Consider the following 19,780-nt stretch of genomic DNA (forward strand, 5'->3'; position numbering starts at 1 on the left):
TTTAGTAAAAGATTTCAGAAAAAAATATTTTGCCAAGGCAGAATATGTTAAGTATAGAATCCATTTGCTTCCACTCTCAAAATAACTATTGACTGAATAGCTCTTGAACTTTTAAAATTCAAGTCCTGAATTTGGCTTAGAAGTCTAGTCCACATTTTTCATAAAATGGATGAAATTAAGGATAGAATAGGCCTATTTGCTTATCCTATTAAAAATGTTTCCTTCTTTTTGATGTGTGTACTTACCCTTTCCTAGTCTGACCTTAAGTAATGTGGGGCTCAAAATGTTCGCCTCTGAAGTGAAGGGTGAGGTAAGGCAAGCACCTATTCAGGATCTTCAACTAGTTATTGAGAAGCTTTACTCAGTGATGCCTTTACTCCTTTAGCTGGTTTTTATTGAGCTCCTGTTAACGCTAGGATGTCGTGGTAGAAATTTTGGGAGCAATAAATGAATAAGATGTTACCTAAATAATATAATGCCTAAAATAATTTATGGTCCAGTAGTAGATCACATGTATGCCTAGGACTGGTGCAATATAAATTGTGTAAATTGGCCAGAAGTAGCGTACAAGTATGAGCTGTGGTAGAATATGAGCTGTGGAAGGTCAGGATGACCTTCTTCATGGGTGGTGCTGAAACAAGGAAAGCACAAGGTGGGAACCATGACTGGAAAAGGTGGGTCTGATGGAGATCATAATTTCTGAACCCCAAATTGGGACACGTAACTGACAAGTGTGAAATTGTGTTAATGACAAAGATAGGATTGAATATTTGACACCAGGATTGCCATAGGGACAGGGGATGTGTAGTTTACCATGGGTGAGTTAATTCACCTCCCTTGAATTTACTGTCCTAATTCTATGTTGGAAACTTTGTAGCTCCTGTTATTTTGAAATGTTGCTGTACTTTTCCATGTGTTAGACTATATTTCACAAATTAATCTGTGTTGCAGATTCTTACTCTTTTAATATAAGATAGAAAGTCACGTTGACATGAATAGTTATTTTAGAGACAGATAGTAGTATACACTATCAGAGTCAGCCTGCTAACCTAAGCATGTCATTCTGGCAAACCATAAATAGGTGACATAAATAGACATGTGCTCCTCTGCAGTGTCATTCTGACTTAGCCATAGATGGATATGGTTAGAGTATGGTACAGTTACAGTATAGTACAGCTTATTCAGTCATAAGAAGCCACCTTTATGGCTACAGAAATACCCAGGAAGACTTTTTAGATCTGAAGAAAAATTGCTACTTCCTTATTTGCTTTAACTACATTCTTTTTGAAGCTTTATGTACTAGTGTGTTATTTTGTCTCACACGAATGTGTGTGTATCCATAAGTTTTTAGAAGCATATGACTGTTCTTAGGAAAAGTATTTCTCTATAAAGTAATTATTGGACTATGGTAGACCCCCAACTTGTTTGGTCCCTGCCAATTTATTTCTCCAGGTTTTCCATTTTGAGCAGGAATTAAAAGTGAGGAAGGTGCCAGATCCCTTGTGCTCATGACCTAGGTCTGTCTTAAATGCTGTGTTTTCTTCTGGACATACTTTTATCCCACAGGAAGACATTTTGTGTGTCTCTCTTTGGGCCATGTTCCTGGTCCTTTCAGACGCGCTCTCGTGTCTGTACCCTGTCCTAGCATACCGCTTTCCTTCTCCTGTAACCATTTACTTGCCATATTGCCTCTGCTGCCATGTCTGTCGTATTGGTCTCTACTTCTGGTCTTCACTTGCCTCTGAAGGGAAGGGTGAGCTAAGGCTGCTGTTTTTGCTGTGGTGGCTCCAAGACCAATGCACCAAGCCAACCTCCTTTGACACCTAATCACAGGCTAAACCCATCACTTGGCCCAGAGTGACTTACTGAGGGAAAGGAATGCCAGGTGAACTCTCTGGAAAAGCAGGCTGTCCGGATTTTCATGTAGATCACATCCTCATCATTTCAATTGTAGTTTTACAAATTTTATAGTATTTTTATCATTATTGAGTGTGTTTGTGTATTTTAATGCTGGTTTAAAGCAGCAGTGTTGAAAAAGCCGATAAAGGGGGAGCTTGATAATTACCATTCTGAAGGATAGTGTGCTCTGTGCATTTCTCATAAAGTTATATAAAATTAATACATTTAAGCCTACATAATGCTGTGAAGGCATCTTTTTACTAAACTTAATCTAAGTAGATAGAACAATGACCAGTGATTGCTATGAGAAAATTCTGGTCTCGTTTTGAGGGGACAGAGTATTGTTAGAATCATTAAGCTCTGTTAACTAATGCTTTCTGCTCATAAATGTATTAGTTTTAGACACAACACCCTTTTGTTCCTCTCCAACCCGACCACCTTTCTTCATAATTTGTATAGAATGTATCCTAGTTACTCTCCCTAGAAATGCCATCCAGCCAACTCATGCCAGCACATTTAAATTTACTTTTCTGAATCATGTTGCCAAAAAACCAATTTAATTTCAATAAAACCCAGAACATTACACAGATATGTTATTCATTTATGTATTTAAAAAGCAGGCTGAATTGCCATTTAGTACAATTTAAAGGCTAAACAAAAAAAACCTAAAAGTTTTCATGCATAGTTAAGCAATACAATCCTTTTCTCATTTCTTTTTCAGAATAACCACAAAATTTAAATTTAACCTTTTGGTTAGGTATCATTATAGTCTCCGAAAAATCATCTTGGCTTTTCTAAAAAGAAATAATCATTTTTTGGAAAATTGTTTTATGATTCAGTGTTGTTTATTTGTAAACTTTGATTTTTTTTTACAGAAATAGAGATGCTAAATAAAAGTTTGACAGTATCCCAAAGAAATAAGGTATGCCTTGAAGAGGAAATGAAAAATCTGAAGTTGTTGTGGGATGAGGCCATCCTGAGGTCTCAGCAGATTCAGACATCCAAACAACAGGAAGTAAACTTGCAAACCAGATGCCATGACTTGCAAAGAGAAGTACTAGGTAAAAGAGATTTAATTTGGAATTCTTAGCAACTAGCCATAACGTCTAAATTTTTCTCTTATAATCACAACAAAAATCTTGTTTTAATTATTTTGTGTTGCAAATATGCCTAATTAGTAATAGCTATGTCAGTAACTGTCTGTGGTCAGTGTTTACTGTCATCCCTTGTTCTGCCATTTAGAATGATAGAGATATTAAAGATGTTTTAAGTATAAAATAAGATTTCAGGAAAGCAAAGTGGAATTTACTTTAGTATATCATTATCCCGGTGGATTGGTGGTTTAGTGTACTGAAGGAAAAGACAATATATGCTGTTACATAAAGTGAATCCAAATTTTTAGGCACTTCTGCATTTTCCCAAATGAAAATATTAAAAATTGTGTTTGGGGCACCTTGGGCAAGGTTTTTAAATTTCTCTCTACCTCAGAGAAATGAGTATCTTGGCAGGAAGGGTATACAGTATGCATTTTTTTCCTGAAGGCAGTAAGGAATCACTGGAGATTGATAATCTGGAGCATGATACAATAAAAAACAGTGTTTTAGCAAAATTAAGCTGTTAGTAGTGAATAGAGGTATTCCAAACATGAAGTGATTAGAGCCAGGTAGCCATTTAGAAAATGACTTTGCTGGTATCCACCCAGTCCCTAGACTAACCGTAGGAAACTGAAGTAGGGAAGGGAATAATATTTATAAGGTCCTAGTGAGTACTAGACACAATGCTAGCACTGTGTATTGGTTACTTCTGTCCATTCCCTAGTGACCAGGAACAGCAGGTATAACTATCCCTTCTTACAGAGGAGAGAATCAAGGCCCCAAAGGTAGCATGCCTATTCCCACAAAGCTGGAAAATGGCAGGGAGTGAAAGCAAATGAAAGCCCATGTTTGTCTTGGCCCGCTCCGCGGCCACAGTGGAAAGGCTAAGATAGAAGCAGTGTTGAGAGGACTACCTTGGCTGAGTGGAAGGGAGAGAAGGAAATCACAGAGGTGAAAAAAAATCTTCATATTTTTACATTTTGATTTTTTTCTTTTAAAGAGACCCTGAACAATTTCAACTTTGATTCAAGCATATAGTCTTTATGATCATTACTTTCCTATATGAAAACTTTTAACTTTGTTTTTGCCACATTTTCCATTTATTTATCCTTTGAAATATAGACACTCATAAATTTAAATATAAGTGGTAACTCTGGTCCACGTAGTTTAATACTAGTTTAGGAATAAATAATGTGCTGTCAATAGCAGCCTAACTCTTTTTTTTTTTTTTTTTTTTTTTTAAGATTTTATTGGGGAAGGGGGACAGGATTTAATTGGGGAACAGTGTGTACTTCCAGGACTTTTTTCCAAGTGAAGTTGTTGTCCTTTTCAATCTTAGTTGTGGAGGGCGCAGCTCAGCTCCAGGTCCAGTTGCTGTTGTTAGTTGCAGGGGGCGGAGCCCACCATCCCTTGCGGGACTCGAGGAATCGAACCAGCAACCTTGTGGCTGAGAGCCCACTGGCCCATATGCGAATCTAACCGGCAGCCTTCGGAGTTAGGAGCACGGAGCTCCAACAGCCTGAGCCACCGGGCTGGCCCCAGCAGCCTAACTCTAAATGCCAAAATTTAATAAGTGGTCCAGGTGGCTCCTATGATGAGGCAAATTTACTAGCATAGAAAAATGAGGAACATAGGAAAAAGGAGGTTCTTACTGTAGCATAGTTAAAAATTGGAAGTGGCTCAATTTTAAAATAGAAGTGCAATAGTGAGTTTTCTTAGTTGTAAGTAGGAGAAACTGACTCTAATTTAATCAGCAAAGGAATTTATTGAAAGGATATCATTTAGATATTCAGCCTCTCTGGGAAGTTGGAAGAACCAGGCTTAGAAAATGCTCAGGAACACAGTGAAGCGAGGCTGCCAGAATCATAGCCCAGATTATGCCCCAAGAGCCATCTTGTGAGGATGCAGTTGACATTGGACACCCCATCTGATCCCCCACCTCCTCCTCTGGTCCTGAATACCGGTTATCTCTGCTTCTGCTGCTATGTGTCAGTAGTTTTCTGATCAGGTCTTGGGGAAAATATTTTTTTTAAATAGTCTGGAAAGTAAGAACCATGTTTGACCACCTAGCCCTAGCATATTTAGAGTGTGTTATTGTAGGAGTGTGTGGCAGCTGTAAAAATGGTGATTTGTAGTTTTACCGTGTTTCTCCGAAAAAAATACCTAATGGGAAAATAAGCCCTAGCATGATTTTTCAGGATGACATCCCCTGAACATAAGCCCTAATGCGTCTTTTGGAGCAAAAATGAATATAAGGCCTGGTCCTATTTTTGGGGAAACACGGTAGAACAGAATAGCAAATGCAGACGAAGAATCAGATTTTAATATAAGAACCATTAACAAATGGGAAAAGCAAAATTATGTAATAAGTAATGTGGGGGTAACTAAAACAAAATAAACCAAAGACACCAAAATAGACCTCAGATTAAGTAAGACACAATCATGGGAAAAACTAGCACCAAAAGGAGATACAGAACTTAATCATGGAGAGATAAAGCAGCACTTTAAAAATTGCAAAGGGTAAGACTGACAGATTTTGCCTCTAAAGAAAAGGTAGAATCTCTGATTTCAAAAACTGCCAAAGAACCTAAAAATAAAAGATAGACAGAAAATATTTGTATCATATATGCAAAGGGTTAATATCTACACCATATAAAGAATTTATTCAACTATGTGAAAAAAACTCCCAAGACCTCAGGCAGGCATGTGATTGAAAAAACAGACACAGACAATTAACACAGGAAATATGATAAACAAGCACAAAATGTTTAATTACTAATAACTAAATAAACAAAAATAAAACATTTACCTTTTTTGAAATTAGTACAAGACTTTAATGATAAAGCTTCCTTTTGTTTGGCGATGAAAATTATTGTATTTTTTAACCCAAAGAAATGTTTGTGATCAAGTAATCTTCTTGAGAATTTATGCTTAGGAAATCAACAGAAGAAAATTATTTATATGCAAAGATCATATTTTTAGTAGTAAATAATTAGAAATAATTTATCCCAAACATAATGATGGATAATAAATTATCATACCCTATCACTTGGAACATTATTCAGACTTTATTAATGACAATGTGAACACTGGGTGTCAACATGGGAAAATACTGTGTAATATTATAATTTTAAAATTATATAGTAATTTATCATATTACATAGTAAAAAAATCCACAAAATTGTATATACATTATAATTATGATTACGTCAAAATAGGTGTATTTGTGAATGGAAACCAGAAGGGAACATGAAGGTAAGATATGAACATAAATTTTAGGGTTATGGAAATATTTGTTATTATTTTCCCCCTTTTTAAATTTTTTTCTGGTGTTATTTATTTTAACAATAAATAAATTTTCTTTAAAAGAGAATGAAAGTCTACTCATTTTTCATGACTTAGCTCACATTTCACCTCCGATAGTTAAAAAAAAACAAAAACAAAAAACCCTCAGCCAAACAATATAGTTCTAATAAGCCACCGTTTTTACACTCAGGGCCTCACCTTGGTTAAGTGCAATCTATATTCAAATCAAAGTGCAGCTGCAGACGGATCTATTTCGTGCTTCATGTAGAGGCTGTGTAGTTGTAAATGTAATACAGGCTCATCTGCAAGACAGTGTAATTGCAGAGCAAAGTGGCACATAATTTCAAGACTAAATTAGAGTTTCATTTTTGCTGCTGATGTTAAATAGATTCCCTCCATGGGTAACACTCAAACTATGTTAACAGAGAAAGAAACCATTTTAAAAGGCTATCTGTTCCATCTCCCTTGGTTGAAAGCATTTAAAGTTGGTAGATCGAGTGGACAGGGTCATTAAAGCTACTCTCAACGAGTGATGACAAGTACAGTGGTTCCCTCTTATCCGTGATTTCACTTTCTGTGGTTTCAGTTACCTGTGGTGAACTGAAGTCCGAAAACATTAAAAGGAAAATTAGAGAGAGAGACAGAGAGACCACATTCACATAACTTTTATTGCAGTATATTGTTATAATGCTTCTATTTTATTAATTTTTAATCTCTTACTGTGCCTAATTTATAAATTAAACCTTATCACAACTATGTAATAGTTGTAATATATAGGAAATATATTGTTACGTAGAGGAAAAAACAGCATATATAGGGTTTTGTATTAACGTGGTTTCAGGCATCCACTGGTGGTCTTGGAACATATCCCACACGGATAAGCGGAGACTGCTGTACTATTTCCTATGAACTTATCCATGAAGAGTACCGGGTTTTGTTTTTGTAGTTTTTAATCACACAACAATCTTATTCCTGCCTGAGAGTCTCAGTGTGGAAATTTTCAGAACATTTAGAAAAATTTTGATAAATGCACCTCTTTCTTTATCCACAGATAACCCTTCCAGTGAACTAATTACACTGACATACTGTTTCTTTATTTTACAAAAATGGTTACAATGGTCTCAAAAAACTACGAGTATAAGAAAGGCAGCAGTTTCAATTTTAGGTCTTGGTGGTGTTGTATCCCAAACTTGGCACACTTTCTTTTCCCCTCTAGGGTCCACGGAGGACTTTCTTACGTGCTCCCACCTCCGTGGTCCATGCGTGCCCCTCTGCTCCCCTCCTCTCATGACCTATATATTTTCTATTTATTATAATCTAATTTTATCTCTGACCACTATCCATGAACATATTCACCAGCCTCTTACCGCAACTCGTCTGTTTTCATGTCTTGGCTCTGGGCTGACTGGGAGTAGCTTAATTTTTTCAGCAAGTATTTATTGGCCATCTACCGTGTGCCAGTCAACTGGTCTCGTCTTCTCTTTGACTTCCTGATGTGCAGGTGTTCTCCAGCTCTTCACGGGTCTTCATGGGACTTAATGACCTCCTAGCCCCACACTGGTTGTACTCATACGTGCCAGCACCCTTAACGTTAGCCATTCTTGACAGATTTTTTTTTTGTCCTCTATGTTAAGAATAGTCTACCAATTTTTCTAACTCCAATTTTGTTGCTGTTCAACTTATGTTGTTTAGTTTTACTTTCCCTACCATCTCATGACATTTACTCTTATAATTTTGCTGAACTTCAGCAGTCTTCTTATTCTGCTTTCTTTTAAATGCATGTGTAATTTTTCTACTAATCAATTAATGTCCTTAAGATATTCTATAATGTTAAGATAATCATCATCTATGGCTTTTACAGCTTCTTAATGTCCTCTCAGAAATCATGTCAAGCATTTGAAAAGAGGAAAAACCATTACATTACAGTGAATAACTTCTAGCCAGATATATCATTGGATTAAAATAATGGGCATAGCATTTTAGATTTTCTTTGGCAAATTAAAATAAGAGCAGACTGATACATCACCCATCTCAACTCTTTCTGTGTTTTGTTTTTAAGAAATATAATTATTTGTTTAAAGAATACAATATAAGGTGTTTAAATTCACTTTTTGATATAAACTTTGTAAATAGCTTATAATATTTAGTAATCTTAAATCTAATTCTAAGCATTTGCATGGTTTATACTCCTTCCTAGGAGTTATTTTGCTGTCTTCTCCACAGTTGTACTGGTAAAACCAGCTTTAAGTGATAAGCCTCTCTGTCTGACTTATTTCACTTAGCATAATGCCCTCAAGGTCCATCCATGTCCCGAATAACAAGATTTCATTCTTTTTTATGGATAAATTATATTCCATTTTATGTGTATATATACCGCATTTTTCTTTATCCACTCTTCCATTGATCAGCATTTAGGTGGCTTCCATATCTTGGCTATTGTAAATGATGCTGCAATATATCTTTTTGAGTTAGTATTTTCATTTTCTTTGTATAAATACTCAGAAGTAGAATTGATGGATCATATGGTAGTCCTTTTTTTTTTCTTCTTTTTTTTTGAGGAGCCTGCAGACTGTTTTCCATAGTGGCTACACCAATTAACATTCCCACCAACAATGAAAGGTCCTTTTCTCCACATCCTTGTCAACACTTGTTATTTCTTTTCTTTTTGATAATAACCATTCTAATGAAATGATATTGTGGTTTTGATTTGCATTTTCCTGATGATCAGTGATGTTGAGCACTTTTGTATATACCTCTTGGCCATTTGTATGTCCTCTTCGGGAAAATGTCTATTCAGATCCTCTGCCTGTTTTTCAATTGGATTGTTTGTTTGTTTGTTTGCTGTTGAGTTGTGTGAGCTCTTTATATAATTTGAGAATTAGCCCCTTATCAGATATTTGATTTGCAAATATATTTTCCCATTTGGTAGCTTGCTTTTTCAATTTATTAATGGTTTTCTTTGCCATGCGGAAGTGTTTTAGTTTAATGTAGTCCCACTTGATTATTTTTGCTTTTGTTGCCTTTGTGTTTGGAGTCAAATAAAAAAAAGTCATTGTCAAGTCTGATGTCGGGGAGCTTAATGTCTATGTTTTCTTCCAGGAGTTTTATGGTTTCAGATATTACATTTAAGTCCTTAATCCATTTTGAGATAATTTTTGTGTAAAGTTTAAGATAGTGGCCCAGTTTCATACTTTTGCACATGGCTGTCCAATTTTCCCAACACGACTTATCGAAGAGACTGTCCTTTCACCATTGTATATTCTTGGCTCCTTGTCATAAATTAATTGACTATATATGTATGTTTGGGTTTATTTTTGGACTTTTGATTCTGTTCTATTTGTCTATGGGTCTGTTTTTGTGCCAGTACCATACTGTTTTGATGACTGTAGCTTTGCAGTACAGTTTGAAATTGGGGAATGTGATGTTCTTCCAGCTTTGTTCTTCTTAAGATTGCTTGGGCTATTTGGGGTCTTTTGTGGTTCCATACAAATTTTAAGATTGTTTATTCTATTTCTGTGAAAAATGTCATTGAATTTTGATAGAGGTTGCATTGAATCTGTAGATTGCTTTGGGTAGTATGGACATTTTAACTATATTAATTCTAATCCATGAGCATGGAATATCTTTCCATTTATTTGCATCTTCTTCAATAGCTTTCATTAATGTCTTATAGTTTTAAGTGTACAGGTTTTTTTTTACCTCCTTTGTTAAATTTATTCCTAGGTATTTTATTCTTTTTGATGCAAATGAAAATGCAATGTTTTTCCTAATTTCTCTTTCTGATGATTTGTTATTAATACATATGTATAGAAACAACAGATTTTTGCATATTGACTTTGTATCCTACAACTTTACTGAATTTGTTTATTAATTCTGACAGTTTTTTGGTGGAATCTTTAGGATTTACTATATACAATATTATGTCATCTGCATATAGTGATAGTTTTAGTTCTTCCTTTCCAATTTAAATGCCTTCTATTTCTTTTTCTTACCAAATTTTTCTGACTTGGATTTCCAATACTATGTTGAATAAAAGTGGCAAAAGTGGGCATCCTTATCTTATTCCTGATCTTAGAGGAAAGCTGTCAGCTTTTCACTGTGATGTTAGCTGTGAGCTTATCATATATGGCCCTTATTATATTGAGGTATGTTCCCTCTATCCCCACTTTAATGAGAGTTTTTATCATAAATGGATGATGTTGAATTTTTTCAGATGCTTTTTCTGCATCTACTGAGATGATCGTATGATTTTCGGTCTTCATTTTATTAATGTGGTGGATCACATTGAGTGATTTGCAGATGTTGAAACATCCTTACATCCCTGGAATAAATCCCACCATTTGCTAATATTTTATTGAGGATTTTTTCTTCTGTGTTCATCAGAGATATTGGCACATTATTTTCTTTTCTAGAAGTGTCCTCATCTGGTTAGTATCAGGGTAATGCTGGCCTACTAAAATGAATCTAAAGGAATATATTTCTTTATACCCTGAAATTTTAAACTTATGCTGAATACTACATCATTATTGTGTTTCCTTAAAAATACAATTTTAAAGTTGTTCTAATATTTTATATTTCCATATCTCTTACTTTTAGAATTCACTTTTAGAATAAACTTATCTTTCACCATTTTGAACTATATAACTATCTCTCTGTTGTGTCTTCCAGCCTCTACCCCAACATTCCCCTCTAATTGGTATTAATTGAAAACACTCTAGGCCGAGAATTAGATGATGACCTTCCATACGTTAGCCAGATGATTCTGACATGCCACGTAGCCCTGATGAATATGTGTTTACACCTAGGCAAGATGCGTTGGGCTAAGGCTTCGGAGGCCCATTTTGGCTATAATATGCTATAATTCTGATTCTAATTTAGATGCAATTTGCATGTTTCCAAAGCTAAATAAATCTTCAGATTTTTACATTTTGATTTTTTTCTTTTAAAGAGACCCTGAACAATTTCAACTTTGATTAAAGTATGTAGTCTTTAAGATCATTACTTTTCTATATGAAAACTTTTAATTTTGTTTTTGCCACATTTTCCCTTTATTTATCCTTTGAAATACAGATACTCAGAAATTTAAATAGAAGTGATAATTCTGGTCCACATAGTTTAATACTGGTTTAGGAGTAAATAATAGGTTGTCAATAGCAGCCTAACTCTTAATGGCAAAATTTAATCTTATTGATAGCAAAGTAGGCATATAAAATAAAAATTTAAAGACTAAATTCTTGGTTCTCTTTTAAAGATCTATTTAAATAAGTTTTATAATTTTATGTTTAGCTCACACTAATATAACCTCCAAAGTGCACAATTATCTCAATTGACAATATTCCTCCAATAGGTCATTGTGACCCACAAAATCAGTCCACTTAAATGATTTTCCTTCCACATCACAGAATGAAATGTCCTTTACTTTTGTCAGTAGTCACAAATATTAGAAGACAGAGTTCAGACAAATCATTTCAGCATTAATGTCTTTCCAAAAATTTATTTGACCAACTTTAAAATTTATTCCAAGTGATAAAACGTTAATGGTTTTTCTTTCAGTATGCTCTTTGATATAATAAAGAACACAGAAATATTTTAATAAAATTATTTTGCATGTAGTATTTTAACATCTTTATTTAATTCTTTAAAATAGCCTTAATGAGAAATAATTTAAATATAAAATTCACCTATTTTAAGTGTATAATTCAATGGTTTTTAGTATATTTATGGAGTTGTATAATCATCCCCACAATCTTATTTTAGACTATTTCTATCACCCTAAGAACAAATCTCATAGTCATTAACAGTCACTCCCCTTACCATTCCGCCGCTCCCCCACCAATCATTAATCTATTTTCTGTTTCTGTAGATTTGCCTATTCTGGGCATTTCATATAAATAGAACTATACATACAGTATGTGATCTTTCATGTCCATCTTCTTTGACTTAGTGTAATATTTTTGAGTTTCATCCTTGTTGTAGCATGTATGAGTACTGTATTCCTTAATTAGTAGCTTCTTTATTAAGTGAAAAAAATCAAAATCAGTAATGTTCAGTTGAAAAAAATATTGATCGCGGAGTCAAGCACTTCTGCTTTCTGGCCCTGTCTATGCCTTTTACAGACCCTTTGGACACATTATTAATTTCTTTGACTCAGGTACTTCATCGGTAAAATGGAAATAAATAGCCTTCCTTACCTGCCTTCGAGTGTTAGGAAAATCAGCAAGATAAAATTTAGGAACCCTTAAAGAGCGATAGAAATACGAAACTACATTTCCAGTGGTTTTCCGAGGGTAACAGCAAACCAAATTATTATATCTCGTATCCCAGTATTAGAATTTTCTTAAATGCTCCTTTAATAACAAAGGACAATGATGAATTTTAATTCCCGTTTGCCCCAAGGTCCATTTGCCTCCCCTGTATCTTTCCGTCAGCCTTGGTTAGCTGTAACAGTCGGTGGTCTGCCTGCTCTTAGAACAGGTTGCTGAAGAAGGGAGTGGCAAGGATTAATTCAAGAGTCACTATTATGCAGTGGATAAAGGCATCTATGAGCAGAATTCTACTGTGACCTTTCCTGCAAGCTGTGATTTTCAGAAGGAGCTCACTGCGGTGAATTGACCAGCCTTTATGATTCCTGTGGACGCTTAGACTCCAGTAGGAATAATGTCACTTTGGCTTCCAATAAAAGGGGAGAAGTGATGATTTTATAAACAGAAAACGAAGGAGGTTTTCAGCAATCCTTAGTTATACTAAATCCAACAGCCCTTGAAAGAGACCAGCTTGATATTGGGACACTGCAGGCTGCTTCTTATAATCAAAAGCAGGGGAACAAAAAAAATACACGGTTTTCCTAGGGTCCGTAGACAACTTGCAAGCCAGATAGTCTTAACTGGAACCCAGCAAGTTCTTTTATAGGACCAGGTCACCAATGAAATATGGAATATAATAAAGGAGTCTCCACTTGGTCTTTGATCAGTGGAGTATTGTAAGATTATCTTTGTTTCCTTTTTCATTTACTCCCAACTTTGAGCTTTCATATAAAGTTATCAGTACTATATACATTATCTCCATTTTAGAAATGTTTGAATCTTAGAGGAATTTTCTACAGTGATCATAGTTAGGCATTCACCACTTAGGATGGATATCTCTCCTTTGAGAGAGCTGTTATTCTTGTTTATTCTCCAGTCATTTCTCACTTAATGCCACTGCAAGCTTCTCTCTTCGTTCTTTCCTTCCAGTGTGGGTTTCCTTTTCTAAGTCTATCAGCCTAGCCACTTTCTCTGCCTTGTCTTTGACTGGCACCATCCCTCTCAGGACCTTGGGATACATTTTACAGTTCACATTTTCTTTTTCTTTTCTTTTCTTCTTCTTTTTTTTTTAAACTCTGTGGACTTACTTGCTCTTTCATTCTTTCTCCCATTGTGTACTTGTGGTCTAATATGACTGCATTCCCCTTCCCCACCCCTTTAAAACATAAGTTCTCTTTTGCTCATTCAGTCCCCAATCACATTTTGTTCCTTCAGCAATATTAGCTAGGCGCCTATCATAATGAAGTGTAGGCTTGATCAGGAGCAGAGCTCCTGTGTCGTATATGGCTTCTATATGAGCATGTAGCATCCTCAGGTGCAGCTCCAGCCAAGCAGTGAGGAGAAAGAGGGCGCCTAACACCCGCATGGACACACTCCTGCCTACACTCACAGCTTGTCACTCTTTCACACATGGACTCACCCAGGCACACAATGTACCTGCTGCACATAGACATTTCACATCATCCTCATTTATGGGCCAATAACATGAGCACTAGCCACACTGTCTAAATGATAAATAAATGACCCATCCCCCCAGAGACCTCCCCCCACCACAGTGTCCAATGTTTCTTACCTCTTACCAGCATCTCTTTCCCACTACCTAATCACTAATACTGTCCTTACGTCATTAAAAAATAGATTTCCTATGAGTTTAGGTAACTGTCCTGCTACATTCTAAGTAGCAGCTAACATTCATGAAGTGCCAACCACATGCCAGACATAGTGCAGCCACAGTGTGCTCACTTATTATCACTCTCCTGTCTCCTAGGTTAAGCACTTTTATGTCTCCAGTTTACCAATGAGATTACTGAGGATTAGAGGAATTAAGTTGCACGAAGCCATGCAGCTACTAATCAGCAGGATTGGAGTCTGAGCCAGGAACTGTGCTGCCAAACTTGGGTTCTTAACCTCTGGCCTCCATTGCCTGTGAACATCAATCATATACATCATTATCATTAATTTTACTTCAGAGGAAGCTACTGTGCTATCCTAGGCCACTTCCAGTACTTGTAGTAAACACAAAATCTCCACAAGGGGACAACAGAAGAGGTCCTGAGAACAGTAGACACCTGGTGATGGGCCGTACGAGCCATTGATAGGTTATGAAATGGGTTGTAAGATGGGTCTGGGTACATTGCATGGCTCAGTGTCAGGCTACTGCAGCGTGAGTTTTTGTTTCCTGTTACCAGAATAAGCCATGTTACTACTGAGTAGGAAATTCCAACATTCACACGTGGCCTAATAATGACTGCATTCCCCTTCCCCACCCGCTTAATGTAAGTTCTCTTCTGCTCATTTGATCACCAACCACCAATTTTGTTCATTCATCAATATTAACTAGGCAATGCAACTAGAGTTATAAACATTTGAGGTATGAGCATATCCTTCTGGATTTTCAGTTTTTAATACATATTATTATAAGAATGGAATAATAGAGTTTTATACTTTCTATCCCCTCCATTTTCTCTGTTATGAAATCTTTCCATGTTAAAAATATTCATAGTATTCTAATTTGGGATGAATCATGATTTACTTGATCATATGCAATTTTTGGCCAGTTGTTTTCACTATTTTTCTGTTAAAATTATATTGTGATAAACATCCTCATAGCTAAATCTTTTCACATTTCTGTGTGTTGCCTTCAGATATCTTCAGTCTTAAAATTATAAAATGTTTTTGGGTTTTTGCTTGCTACTTTTAAACTATTGTTGTGTGGTAGATTTTTTTTTTTTTTAAATTCAATTGGCACAAAGTACTTTTGTAGCATGAAAGCGCTGTTTTGTGGAAATTCTTGCCCTTTGCCTATTTCATTGCCATCCCAGCACAACAAGGAGAAAGGATGCTCTGTGTGGCTGAAGATGCCTCCATCCCCTTCAGTTGTGCACAGAGTTAGTCCTGCGTACAGGAACCTCTGTAAGCATTCGGTTGTCGAACACTCCAATTCATTAAAGCAAGTTGATATTTATGTGGTTGTAAGGTTATGTGACTCTGTTTGAAAAGGTCTTAAATATTTTTAGATCTAAACTTTCCTATCTTCCCTTTATTCATTTACTTTATTATTAACCCTAAGTCTTTTTCTGTTTTATCCCATAAATTTTTTCAGCTAATATTCTGTTCATTGTATTCCCTGACCCTTGCTACTTAGTTAACTCTAGACTTTTTCAGTCTTGAAAAATCTCATTTTACATATATGTATTTGTGTGAATTTATTTGTACAAATTCGTCAGAAAACAAGGCACTGTTCTAAAATACTCAGAAGTTTATGAATCCATCAGGATTGTTCCTATGAGATAGACAAAGTATTGTCTTCATTTTCTCAGTCGAAAAAGAGTGGTTAAATGATTTAACCAGGGTAAAAAAAAAATTAACACTCTTCCTATCTTATTCATCCATAATTTATAATATTTTTAAGCCCCTACAAGTTACAGTTAATCTTCATGCTATATTGGGTTGGTTTCATGCTCAGAACATAAAAATACAATGAAGGCTTAGAAGCATTTCTTTGCATTCTGAAGTAAATGCTTGGTCTTTAATATTAAAATGTAATTTATTTCCAAATTTTATATATCTGATTATCTCCTTAGCTTGATTTAATCCACTCCCCCGCTCTCTCCACCTCACACATACTCAGCTAAATAATTTTACGGTTCTGATATAACTACATCTGGACTGAACTGCAAGTTTTTTAGCTGTATGTATATTCACACCTGTTCTAGCATCTGATTTATAAAAATTGCCAAATCTTATTTCAGTCCCTTCTGGCGTTATGCAGAAAATGTTAATGTACTTCAAGTGTTCTTGTTTCAAAGTAGATGTGAATTAAACCTCTGAAATATAAATCCTAAAATGAAATGAATTTTCCAAGTGGCTGTATTACCATCTGAGCTTTGTAAAATGTTTGCTACAGTTAAAACCTGTTAATTTGCAATTGATAGAGTTGAATACTCATTTGAAAACTTTATTATTGGTATATATTCTTACATTTGCAAAGGTTTCCTCTGTTAACGCTCGTTTAAAAAAATTAAGTGAGATGTGACTTTTGTAAAAGGCTAAGCTCGTCAAATTTTGGCACAATAGTGTAATACATACATATAAATCCAGCATACTGATTATGTTCATTCACATGAATTATGTCTGATAAAAATCCCATCATTTCAGCCACATAATTAACTAACCATCTAACTAAATAAAATGATTTAAAATCTTGGAAAAATAAAACGTTTAAGTTTAAAATAGCTACTGATTTGTTATCTGAAACCTAATTTATCATTCCTGAAGGCAAAATGAGGCACTTGATTCTAACTTCTCTAAGGACAAGGGAATTGTCTTATTGGTATTTATACACTGAGTCTATCTAGCATGGACCCTACCTATAACAGAGTAGGTACTTAACAGGTGTCTATTGAAATAAAAGAACATGTTTATAAGATAACTGACTTGTAATGCCAAGATACATATTAGAGATTATCAATGAAAACTGCACAACTCTTTCTGTTCCATGCATTTTAATCTTAGGTTAAAGATTAACCATAATTTTAAACATTTATTTGCTGATATTTTTATTTCTAATATCTGCAAAATTTCATTCATTCTTTCAACAATTATTTTTTGGGCACCTTCCATGTCTCAAACACTATGAATATAACAGGTAACGTTCCTGTTCTCATGGAACTTACATTCTAGTTAGTTTCCCACGGTGAAGATTAAACAAGTGTAATACACTTAGACTATAGTGCCTGGCACATAGTAAGTACTCAACCCTGATTAGCTGTGATGATGATGATGGAAGACTCGGGTGTATAAATGCTGTTCAAAGCCATGAGACTAGATGAGATCAGCCAGGGAGAAAATGCAAGTAGAGAAAAGGTGCTTAGGACTGAACCCTTGGTGCTTCCCAACGGTTTAGTGAATCATCAGAATGAGGATCATCAATAGAGACTTAGGAGCAATAACCAACAAGGTAGGAAAAAACACAAGCGAGTACAGGCAATGGAAACAAGACGAGTGTTCACAAAGAATGCGAAATGCTGCTGAAAGTTTGAATTAGATAACAACAGATAATTCCATTTTGGAATTGCCAAAATAGAAAGGTCATTCATAACCTTGAAAAAAGGGATTTCTGTGGAGGAGTATAGGGGAAAGCTCGACTGGAGTGGGTACAAAAGAGACTGGCGAAAGGCAGATCATTAAAAAACGAAATATGGATGACTAAGTAGCATAAAATAAGACGATCAGCTTCGATAGTGAATAGAAAAACTGCCAATTACACCAGCGATGAGACACTACTTTGTACCCTATGGATTGGGAAAGAAAACGAAAAATTAAATAGCTCTTTCCAATGAGTATTAGGAAGGCAGGCACCATCATTCAGTGAGGTGGGAGTGTAGCTGATGCCTCCATCCTGGGACCATTTGGCATTATTTAAGTATGTGTATACCTATGACTTCATGAGTTCACACTGGTGTTGTCCTGCAGAAACACGCCTCTGTCCGTACATAAGAAGATGGGTAGAAATCTTTGATTGAAGGATCATTTGTGGTGACACAAAATTGCAAGGAACCTAGGTTCCATCGCTGTAGGACTAGATCAGTAAAATGCAACATGTGCACATGATTTTATACCATATAACAGTCGGAAGGAGGGAATCATATGTATTGTATAGTTACTTGGCTAAGTCTTAAAAACATAATGTACTTTGAAAAAAGTATGAACTAAAATGAGATTTAAAGCTTAACACTGTGTTAAAAATACTGCAAAAAGGACTATTTTTTTTTCACACATAAGCAGGTTAGAAGGCGTACATTAAATTCGCAAGTGTGGGTGCCCTCTGGAATGGATTATTCCCAAATGCAAATAAATATGTCCCAGCACCTTAAAACAAAAACAAAATCAACAACCCTCCTTGTTACCATGTCCCCCTCCAGCTACAATTGAATTTCTCTGTTCCCTATTCACAGAATCAAATGGGTTGTCTTTAATTACAGTTTCAACCTCATTCCTCACCCCCACCAAGTTCTCTTCCTCTTGTTTCCTTTTGTACCTTGGACAGACGGAACTGAGTTGATTAGACTCAGTGTAGAACATGCTACATCCTTGACCTGTGCAATCAAGACTCCACTCTAAACAATACATCTATAAAATATGTCAAACACAGAGAATAACAAATGTATGTGACATCACCCCAATTGAACTAGGTTTAACATTTTGCCATAGTTACTCTCTAGATTGTTAACGAAAACTATGCCGTTAAAACCTTCATTTTTATTCTTCCCCACACAAAGATAACCGCTGGTAACGCCAGCCCCAACCAGTTCCTCGAGGTGACAGTGATGAGCTTCTGAGCAGAAGTTGGTGGCGGTTGGGGAGGGTTTACTGGCACCACGTATGATAATAGCTAGCAGTTACGAGTGCCTGACACCGTTGTCCTCTTTACGTGTATGAAGTCACTTAATTCTCAGAACAATCCTGTGCTGTGGTAACCATTTTACAGATGAGGAAACTAAAGTACCTAAAGTCACAGAGCCAGAATGTGAAGTGAAGCTTTCTGGCTTTCAAGGTCATGCACAACATCTCTGTGTTATCCTGTTTGAAGAGTGCATTTTAACAGTGGTGAGCCTTTGTTTTTCCTTTTCTTCAATTATTTCCACCATTTAAAAATTATATACAGCCTTCAATTTCTCACTGAAAAAAAAAAAATCCTCCCCTGGATCTGGATCTCTGGGTGCCAATTCTTCTGCCTTCTTGTTTTTCCATTCTGTTACTGGAAACTGGAATCATTTTCTTCCATATATAGCACCTTGAATCATATTTTAAATATTTTTTGATGCTTTCTTTATCCAGAAATTTTAAGCTGGAAATGTCTTTCCACTATAAAGGTTTTATTTATTGTTTTCTCAAACATTATACTAACTTAATATACCTTCCAAATGACTATAAAATTTTTTATATTCTTCTATAAAATAGCTAACTATGAATACCTTTTGTATTTGTAGTTTCTAGAAACCTTTCAGAATACCAGGATTCTCTTAAATGACTAATGACTCCAAATCTGATGTCTACATAATGTTATCCAGCAAGCAGCTGGCTTCGTGTGAAGAGAGGCTAAGAGCTCTTTTGTCTTGTTCATTTAAAATCATTTGCTTCCTATTTAATAATCTGCAAAGAACACAGTCACATCAT

General features: G+C 35.5%; 1 protein-coding gene across 1 annotated transcript in view; it reads left to right on the forward strand.

The window, feature by feature from the left end:
- The window catches only part of LEKR1 (leucine, glutamate and lysine rich 1), a 164,624-nt gene that overhangs the window by 85,923 nt on the left and 58,921 nt on the right, over positions 1-19,780 (forward strand). Inside the window, exon 8 of the mRNA XM_019731921.2 lies at positions 2,775-2,960. Within this exon, the coding sequence (XP_019587480.2) occupies positions 2,775-2,960 (186 nt within the window). The remainder of the gene's footprint in view (positions 1-2,774; positions 2,961-19,780) is intronic.

The sequence above is a fragment of the Rhinolophus sinicus genome, linkage group LG01 (assembly GCF_036562045.2).
Source record: "Rhinolophus sinicus isolate RSC01 linkage group LG01, ASM3656204v1, whole genome shotgun sequence".
Classification (NCBI taxonomy): domain Eukaryota; kingdom Metazoa; phylum Chordata; class Mammalia; order Chiroptera; family Rhinolophidae; genus Rhinolophus; species Rhinolophus sinicus.